Raw genomic sequence first — 9616 nt, forward strand, 5'->3', positions numbered from 1 at the left:
AAAAAATTATTTTTATTTTTCAATTACCATTGACATGCAATATTATATTAGTTTCAGGTATACAACATAGTGGTTAGACATTTCCATACCTTATGAAGTGATCACCCTGATAAGTCCAGTACCCATGTGGCACTATACATAGTTATTACCATATTATTGACTATATTCCCTATACTTTACATCCCTGTGGCTGTTTTGTAACTACCAGTTTGTACTTCCTAATCCCTTCACCTTTTCCACCCAGCCCCTAACCCTCACTCCCATCTGGAACCCATCAATTTGTTCTCTGTATCTATGAGTGTGTTTCTATTTTGTTTGTTCATTTATTGTGGGGTGTTTTTAAGATTCAACATATAAGTGAAATCATATGGTATTTGTCTTTCTCTGTCTGACTTATTTCACTTATTATAATACCCTCTAGTTCCATCCATGTTGTTGCAAATGGCAAGATTTCATTCTATTTTATGGCTGAGTAATATTCCATTGTGTATATTTACCACATTTTCTTTATCTATTTATCCATTGATGGATACTTAGGTAGCTTACATATGTTGGCTATTGTAATTAGTGCTGCAATGAACATTGGGGTGCATATGTCTTTTTGAATTAGTGATTTGAATTTTTTCGGATAAATATTCAGAAATGGAATTGCCAGGTTTTATGGTAGTTCTAGTTTTAATTTTTTGAGGAACCTTGATTGTTTTCCATAGCGGCTGCACCAATTTAAAATTCGACCAACAGTGCATCAGGGCTCCCTTTTCTCCACATCCTCACCAACACTTGTCATTTGTTGATTTATTGATGATAGCCATTCTCACAGGTGTGAGGTGGTATCTCATTGTGGTTTTAATTTGGATTTCTCTGATGATTAGTGACACTGAGCATCTTTTCATATGTCTAGTGGCCATCAGTATGTCCTCTTTGGAGAAATGTCTATATTCAGGTCCTCTGCCCATTTTTTAATCAGATTGTTTGGTTTTTTTGGTGTTAAGTTGTATGAGTTCCTTATATTTTTTGGATATTAACCCCTTATCAGTTGTATCATTGGTGAATATCTTCTCCCATTCAGTAGGTTGTATTTTTGCTTTGTTGATGGTTTCCTTCGCTATGTAAAAATTAGTTTGATGGAGTCTCATTTGTTTAGTTTTTCTTTTGTTTCCCTTGCCCGAGGAGACAAATCTATTACTATGAGCAATGTCAATGCAGTTTTCTATAAAACTTGGCCTAACTTCAAACTTGGCCTTTTTTTTTCTTTTTTCTTTTTTTTTTTTAATTTTATTGGGGAACAGCCATGGTCATTGGTTACACACTGCTTTCATGCTATAATGGCATAGTTGACTCTTTGAAGGAGGGCATAGCTCACAGTGGCCCATACGGGGATTGAACCACCAACTTTGGTATTATCAGCACCACACTTTAACCAACTGAGCTAACCAGTCACTGCTCTGAACTTGGCCTTTTTCATTGGGTGACCTGAACCCAATGGAGGTACAGACAGAAGAGCGTTCATTGCTCTCCTCCGCTCCATGGTCAAACTCGCTCTGAGGCACCATCAGGTTCCAGACCTTAACCACTGACATCATCACAGGTGGCTCACACGGCTTTCTCATTTTCAGGAATTAGAAGCCCAGTCCAATCTACATCAAAATTTCCTTCTCACATCCAATTTAAAGTTTTTCCCCAGCCTCCTCTCAGACCTGGCCGGGTGGGAAGTGGAGAAGTAAGCTCTGTTTCTGCACTCCGTTCCAGACCTGCCTTTGCTGGCCTCTCCACCGTGGAGGGGAAGGGGAGGGTGCTGGAAGAGACCCAAACTCTTTTTATTTGGCTGGTGCTGTTTATCTTCTCTCGGCTCAGGTTGCCCTTGTGTGTAGTAGATGTTCCTCTGCTGGCTTTTCATTGAGTGCCAACGGTGTCCTCCGCATCTCATGGTCCTACAGTAACTGCTAGGCTCCGTGGCTGACCTCGTGCTTGCCCCCAGCTCGTTCCTACAAGGCATGCCCTAGAGCCCGTCATTGCTGGGCTCCCCTCCCCACCCTCTGCAGCAAAGTCCAGCTCCCTTCAGCATGTCCACCCAACCCTCAGGAGACTTACATCCTGGTAAGGTACTCAGCTGTGGCCAGGCAGGCCGCCGTCTGCTGCCCCCGCCATCACATCATGCTCCACTCAGTTTCTGTGTCCCCGTACTTCTCCCAGGTCCAGGGATAGGTGTCAGGCAGGTGCATGGCCTAGTAGTCCACAGCACAATTTTCCAAAGGTTGGAGTCCCAGCTCTAATGTAGTGCTATGTGACCTAGAATAAATTACACAACTTGTTTGTGCCTCTATTGTCTTGTTGCAATATGAGAATAGCATTAATTTCTATCCCATAGGATTACTAAGAATGATCTTTGTTAATGCGTATAAAGCCCTTAGAACAATGCTGGGCCCATAAGGGTCCAGTGCTATAAAATGTGTGGTAAATGCACAAATGCCACAGTCTCCCTCACCTCCCTCCCTCCCACTGGGACTCAGGGCTGGGGAGTCTCCTTCCTGCAGGTATCCCACACTCAAAGTTTGGGTCTCCTGCGACTCCCTTCACTTGGCTTTGTGAGATGGGGCGAGGGTCCTCTTTTCTTCCCCAGGGGGAGGAGAGAATTACTGTGGGTCCCCTTACCAAGCAACAACCCTCTACCTTAAAGCTTTCACATAATCAACACCCACATACCTTCACGGAGATTTGTGGATAGCTGGCATTTGTTATATCTGTTATATAATAAATACTTCCTCTCTCTCCTCTCTATATAGATACAAAGATAGATGTCCAGTTTTAAACAGAACACTTTAAACTAAGTTGCAGATATCATGACACTTTACCTCTAAACACTACAACAATAATCTCTTAAGATCTCCTAAAATGGTCTCCCACATAACCAACATAACTATGTTCACACCTAAGAAAATTAATATTAGTTCCATAATAGCATATCATCCCCAGCCTTTGTTCATGTGTCTTCAATTGTGCCAAATGTCTTTTGTAGCTTAATTTTTTAAAATTTTTATTCAGGGTCCAATCAAGTTTCACATATTGTATTTGGTTATGTCTCTCTAGTCTCTTTGCTCTAGAAAATATCCTTGTCTTTTTTTTTTAAATGATATTGACCATTTTAAAGAATGTGAGCCAGTTGTCAGGAGGAGCTGCCTACAACATGCATTTTCCTCATTCACTTTCACCATCTCTTACAGGAAGGAGGAGGACGAAGGGGCCTCTCTTTAGAATGCAGGATCCTCGTCATCTCTTGGCTAAAATGACCTTGGGCTGAAACTCAGAGGTGGCGGGGAATACTCCCATTCCTTCTGTGGTTCTGCAGGTTGTTGGAGAGGTACTACAGCACCCACCCTCTGGAGAAGAGCAGTGAGCCTCCTGATGGGCCTGGACTGAGAGCCCAGGCAGGGCTTCCCCATGGGTACAGTGGGAAAGAAGGCTGGGCGAGCCCACAGGCCTGTCACCCCCAGCACCCTGCTTTGCTGTCGAGAGAAATAAGCAACGCCCCCACCCCTGGACATGAAAGGAGCTGAACATTCTTCTCCAAGTACACAGCACCTGGCTCCAAAAAGCTGCCCCTGGGCCTCGGTAGTGGGTGGAGCCTAGGGATCATGGCCCAAGACCAAGGATTGATCCTTCCAATTTTATTCAGTGACTTAAATATCAGGTGACCAAGACATCTGGGTCAACAAGACAGGGGTGATATTTATACAGGGACACACTAACCTGGAGCCAGAAGCTCTGTACCAACCCCACAACCCTGCTGAGCTGAAGCTCCTGCCTCTACAGGTACCTTTCTTGAGTCCTTTTTCCAGTCCCTAGGATCCCCCACCATATATCTTGGGAACCAGTGAAGAGGGATGGATAGGGTGCACTAGGTCAGGTGTAGGAGGACTGAGTTCTAGTCTTGGCTGCCCAGCTCCAGATCTCAGTTTCTCCATTTTTAAATGAGCATCTTAGACTGGGTCATCTCTAAGGAATCAAAGTGTGATTGGAGTGGAGAGATGGAAAGGATTCCCCTCAGCATGAGGGCAGCCCTGGCCCTTGCTGCAGCCCAACCTCAGACTCCAAGACTGTGAGGGGAGGTCGAACATCCTCGGAGTAGGAGGTGCCTTACTCAACCTTGATAAAGAATGCCCTGGGAGAGGAGTCTCACAAGCCATTTTCATCAGCCCTGTGACCTTGGCCTGCTCAGTGTTGCTGGGTGGGAACAGTTCCCTGTTCCCTGGGTATGAGAAGGTATCAGCAGGAAGCCAGCACTGATGGGGACCCTTTGGCACAATGCCCAGCAAACACTCTGCATTAGGGGTTTACAGGGGTGCGTCCCCATTTTGAAGTGGTCACTTGCCTCCACTCCAGCCTCAGAATTGGAAACTGAGGGCTGGCCAAGTGGCTCAGTTGGTTAAGAGTTCTCTCAAGAGTGCGAGCTCTGAGCAACAGGGTCGCCAGTTCGATTCACGGCCCAAGCTGAGCTGCCAACAGGTGGCAAGATGGCTCAGCTAAAGAAAATTAAAAAAAAAAAAAAAAGAATTGGGAACTGAGGTGATGGGCAGAAGGAAAGGCCAGGGCTGGGAGTTCAGACACTCCAGTTGAAAATCGCAAGAACCCTGTCCAGCTCTCAGATTCTGTGATGCACTAAGCACGAGCTCCTGGGACGCAGGACCCATGGTGTATGGAAATTAGTCTTTCTGGTACCCAGCTGAGAGCCAAGCACAAAACATGTGCCAGTGTTTATTGACTGATTGAGTGAATGAATGAATGAATGAATGGCTCCATCTTCACCCTGTCTGGTTCCTCTCTCCTCCCTCTGAGGTTGGTACAGATGGCATTGTCTCAGCCCAGTTCCTTCTCAGCTACCGAGCTTCTCCTGGCCTCTGCCATCTTCTGTCTGGTATTCTGGGCAGTCAGGGCCTGGCGGCCTCGGGTCCCCAAAGGCCTGAAGAGTCCACCGGGGCCCTGGGGCTGGCCCCTGCTCGGGCACATGCTGACCTTGGGGAAGAGCCCTCACCTGGTCCTGTCACAGCTGAGCCAGCGTTATGGGGATGTGATGGAGATCCGCATTGGCCGCACGCCCGTGCTGGTGCTCAGCGGCCTGGACACCATCCGGCAGGCCCTGGTGCGGCAGGGTGACGATTTCAAGGGCCGGCCCGACTTCTACAGCTTCACCCTGATCACTGATGGCCAGAGCTTGACCTTCAACCCAGACTCTGGACCAGTGTGGGCTGCCCGCCGGCGCCTGGCCCAGAACGCCCTCAACACCTTCTCCATCGCCTCAGACCCGACTTCCTCATCCTCCTGTTACCTGGAGGAGCATGTGAGCAAGGAGGCTGAGGTCCTGATCACCAAATTACAGAAGCTGATGGTAGAGGCCGGGAGCTTCGACCCCTACAACCAGGTGGTGGTGTCAGTGGCCAAAGTCATCGGTGCCATGTGCTTTGGGCAGCACTTCCCCCAGAGCAGTGAGGAGATGCTCAGCCTTGTGAAGAACAGCCACGAGTTCGTGGAGTCTGCCTCCTCTGCGAACCCCGTGGACTTCTTCCCCATCCTGCGATATCTGCCCAACCCCACACTGCAGAGGTTCAAGGCCTTCAACCAGAGGTTTGTGCGGTTCCTGCAGAGAACAATCCAGGAACATCATCGAGACTTTGACAAGGTGAGCCCAGCATGCAGGTGGTGAGAGGGCACCCTGCAGAGCCTGGGGGCAGCCCCTCTCACCCAGCTCCAAAGGACCCACAGGGCTGATGAGCTGCCAAGGCCTAGGAAGGCTCTGAGGCCAGTTTCCTCATCCCTATAGCCTCATTCTCAGAGTTTCTCAAAGCCTCAGAGAAAAAAGGCTGTGCGTGGGGCCCTGGAAGAACCCTGAAATGTGGGGGGCTGTTACTATGTGTGAGAAGGCTTTTGTTCCTTAGGAACCTGAACCCTGAAAGAGACTAATCCCCAGCTCAGGTGTCACTTTGCTTCCCTGTACTCACACTAACCCCCTCCTTTGATATTGGACTCCTGGGGTTATTGGGAGGAAGGGTCAATGAGGGAGGAAACCATACTTTAAGCCCTACTCTGGGCTGCTACCAGCTCTTGCTGTGAGAAAACCCACTGACTAGAGGCCTGGGGGAAGTGCCAGCCGGGATGGGGCAAGATGCAGCCTGTGGGCCTGGGAGTGCTGGCGGCTCCTCAGCTTGTGATCTCTCAGAACAGCGTCCAGGATATCACAGGTGCCCTGCTCCAGCACTGCGAGAAGGACTCCAGCGACAGTGGTCACCTCATCCCCCAGAAGAAGATTGTTAACCTTATCAACGACATCTTTGGGGCTGGTAGGAGACAGGCCCCTGCCCCTCCATCCATCAGTGCCTGCCATTTACCCAAGAACTGCCCAGCCCAAGTCCATCAGATAGCTTGCCACCAAACACCAGATAGTGAAGAACACGGAAACCTGCCCCAGGTTCAGAGTTGGAACCCAGACTGTGCCACCAACTTCCAGTGGAAACTCAACCAAATCCCTCTCCTCCTCTGGGACTCAGTTTCCCCATCTGAACAATAAAGGGCTCTCTGGCCTATAAGTCTAAGCCCCTATAATCCCAGCAGTTAATTATGAAGCCAGTGACTCAAGTTTGGAGGGTGGGAATGGGGATGTGGGAGGCAGAGAAAGACAATGCTTGGTGTGTACACGGTGGGTGCTTGGTAAATATTGATTTCCTGTTCCTGTCTTCCTTCCCTCCTCACCTTGCCGATGCTGCCCAGGATTTGACCCAGTCACAACAGCCATCTCCTGGAGCCTTATGTACCTTGTGACAAATCCTGAGATACAGAGACAGATCCAGGAGGAATTGGGTATGTGGAGAGAAGCCTTGGGGTCCCAGGCCATTTGTTCAATCTATCTATAGCTGTTATGTGCAAGTCCTGGGCATACAATTTTGCCCACCCTTGTCTAGAAGATTCTGGAGAGGGTTGATGGGTCTCAGACATGTAAACAGACATAGAGTGACACCACATAGAGTGACACTTGGGATAATAGAGGATGCAGATACTATGGAGCAGGCGGGCAGCCCCTAAGTTCTGTCTGGTCCTTTGTGCTTTGCAGACACAGTGATTGGCAGGGAGCGGCGGCCCCGGCTCTCCGACAGACCCCAGCTGCCCTATATGGAGGCCTTTATCCTGGAGACCTTCCGACACTCCTCCTTTGTCCCCTTCACCATCCCCCACAGGTGAGGCCTACCTATTGTGCCCTCCCTCTCCTCATCCTCACCATTTTTCTCCTCCGAGCTTCTCAGCTCTCACCCTGCTTCAGCACCTGCTTCCTGACCATGACACCAGGTTCCTCAGACTCTCGGCCTCTAGTCTACTCCTATTCAGTCCAAATATGACCAAACCACCCAGTTCTCAGGAGAAAAGCACAGTCCTGACCTCTGCTCTCATTCACCTCTGCTCACATTCCCTCCCTACAAGCGCTCTCAAAGCTGGCTTCACCATTCCTCATAAGCATGATCCAGCCAGCCTCCTATCTCACTTTTGCTGGACCTTTAGCTTGGGGTGCCTCCTAACCTCTTCTCTGGCTAACCAGAACCCTTTCCCTGCCCAAGATCAATCCTGACACAAGCTTCTCCCGTAGAAGCCTGTTTTTGGTTCATCCAACTGGCACAGCTTCATCTCGGATATCTTGTAGGACTTACAACCATTTGTCCTTGATTATATCCTGGGATTTTAACAATGTCGGAAGAGTTAGCAAACACTTCTCTGCCCATGTGTTGGTCTAGTTATTCCCAGAGTAAGAGGCCTAACTCCTCAGCCATGCTGGGCACTCCTCAGGGCTCCCAAGCATGGCCAAGTACACAGCCGGGCGCAAACAAAAACATTGTAAATGCTTGTTTAAGTTGAAAAACAGGAGCCAAGGAAGGGGAAGGATCGTTTTCCCCCTTTTCTCCTCCTGACGTTTCCTCCCTGTGTAGGGTATGGAGACTGTGGTGGGCAGGCTGTTGGGGTGGGGTGAACGTAGGAGCAAGAAGCTCCCAAAGACATGCACCAGTTTTCTGGCCCCTGAGCCTAACAGAGTCCTCTTCCCTCTTCAGCACAACAAGGGACACAACACTGAATGACTTCTACATCCCCAAGGAGCGCTGTGTCTTTGTAAATCAGTGGCATGTCAATCATGACCAGTGAGTACACATCCCCCACTAAAAAATGTATGAAGTTCAGCAGTCAGGAAGGTTAGCTGTCCCTCTAGAAACTGAATAATAAAGAAATGGTGCTTCGATTGCTATATGACCTTCACTAAGTGACAAAATTTAGTTCCAAGTTTCTCAAACTTTCGTGCACATAAGAATTAACCAGGGAAAAGAAAAAAGAGAATTAACCAGGAAGTTGGTTGCAGATTATGGCACCTTATCCCCCAAGATTCCACTTTGGTAGCTAAGATGGAGTACTCAGGTGATCGGATGTGAATGGCCTAGGGACCTCTCTTAGGGAAATTCCTCTTTAGTCAATAGGTAGGGAGATCACATCATTTACCATCCAAACGGGGACACTTCTGAGTGTGGGATGCTGTCAATAATTACTCTAAAACAATAAGCATAAACCAAGATATACTGTAGATTCCCCTTGTATACTGATTATAAGGAAGATAATTTAATATTAAAAAGCACTATTTTCAAGGCTGATTGTTTTAGAAAGAGCTATGTAAGAGCAATAAACACTATAGTACAGTTTGGTCCCTTTCCCCACCTTCCTTAGCTCTTGATCTATTCTAACACTTGTGATAGCAACAGAAGTCTGTTCAGAAGTCTCCCTCCAGGCCTTTCCTCCCAGGGCCTCTCAGCCCAGGGATCCCAGTTCCTCTATTTCTCTTGCAGGAAGCTGTGGGAGGACCCATTTGAGTTCCGGCCGGAGCGATTCCTCACTGCTGATGGCACTGCCATCAACAAGACCTTGAGTGAGAAAGTGATTCTCTTCGGCCTGGGCAAACGCCGGTGCATAGGGGAGGTCCTGGCCAAGTTGGAGGTCTTCCTTTTCTTGGCCATCTTGCTGCAGCAGCTGGAGTTCAGCGTGCCACCAGGCATGAAAGTGGATCTAACCCCCATCTACGGGCTGACCATGAAGCATGCTCACTGTGCGCATGTCCAGGCACGGCTACGTTTTTCTGTCAAGTGAAGAAGGCACCAGTGTGCTGATGCAGAAGGAAGGATGGGGGTCACCCATGGGCCTCAGCCTTTTTTTCCTTTCTTTGTTTCTTTTAGGAATGCCTTTAATGAGATATAATTCATGCAGGAGATGAGAATTTTTTTCATTTTCCTTTCTAGATTCCTTGGCTGTTCTAAAATTAAATTGACATAAGTAAAACAGATTAAGAGGAGAAAAACAAATTTAATTTTGTGCATACATAAAGCCCATGAAAATATGAGACTCAAAAAAGTGACCAATGCAGGCAGCTTTTATACCTTTAAGACAAATTCATAATTATTTGTGAAGATTTGGCAAAACAAAGGAGTTTGAGCTTCGGGTAGCAAATTGATAAAGAAGTAACAAAGTTTGTTTATACAGCTTTCTGGGCCTTGAATTCCATATCTCAACTGATAAGGCGGCCTGGTATAGGGAGGAAATCTTC

The 9616-nt window shown here is 47.8% G+C and overlaps 1 protein-coding gene across 3 annotated transcripts; it reads left to right on the forward strand.

The window, feature by feature from the left end:
- Positions 1-3705: 3705 nt before the first annotated feature.
- On the forward strand, positions 3706-9291 carry CYP1A2 (cytochrome P450 family 1 subfamily A member 2). Of its 3 annotated transcripts, none has more exons than XM_019667924.1 (7): positions 3706-3810; positions 4834-5674; positions 6137-6332; positions 6760-6849; positions 7100-7223; positions 8085-8171; positions 8865-9291. In XM_019667924.1, exons 2-7 carry the CDS (start codon positions 4844-4846, stop codon positions 9160-9162), a joined length of 1626 nt encoding a protein of 541 aa, XP_019523469.1. In that variant the 5' UTR covers positions 3706-3810; positions 4834-4843; the 3' UTR covers positions 9163-9291. The 3 variants fall into 3 exon arrangements, with proteins under 3 accessions (XP_019523469.1, XP_019523472.1, XP_019523471.1); XM_019667927.1 differs by having other exon boundaries at positions 6212-6332; XM_019667926.1 differs by having other exon boundaries at positions 4844-5674.
- The last annotated feature ends 325 nt before the right edge of the window (positions 9292-9616 follow it).

This window comes from Hipposideros armiger, unplaced genomic scaffold (assembly GCF_001890085.2).
Source record: "Hipposideros armiger isolate ML-2016 unplaced genomic scaffold, ASM189008v1 scaffold_511, whole genome shotgun sequence".
NCBI lineage: Eukaryota > Metazoa > Chordata > Mammalia > Chiroptera > Hipposideridae > Hipposideros > Hipposideros armiger.

What these genes read in the sequence shown, in the direction of transcription:
- CYP1A2 (XM_019667924.1), top strand. Translation starts at nt 4,844, where the DNA reads ATGGCATTGTCTCAGCCCAGTTCCTTCTCAGCTACCGAGCTTCTCCTG. An exon ending in CAACGACATCTTTGGGGCTG is followed by an intron (nt 6,333 to 6,759) that starts GTAGGAGACAGG and finishes GATGCTGCCCAG; the next exon opens with GATTTGACCCAGTCACAACA. An exon ending in TGGCATGTCAATCATGACCA is followed by an intron (nt 8,172 to 8,864) that starts GTGAGTACACAT and finishes TTTCTCTTGCAG; the next exon opens with GAAGCTGTGGGAGGACCCAT.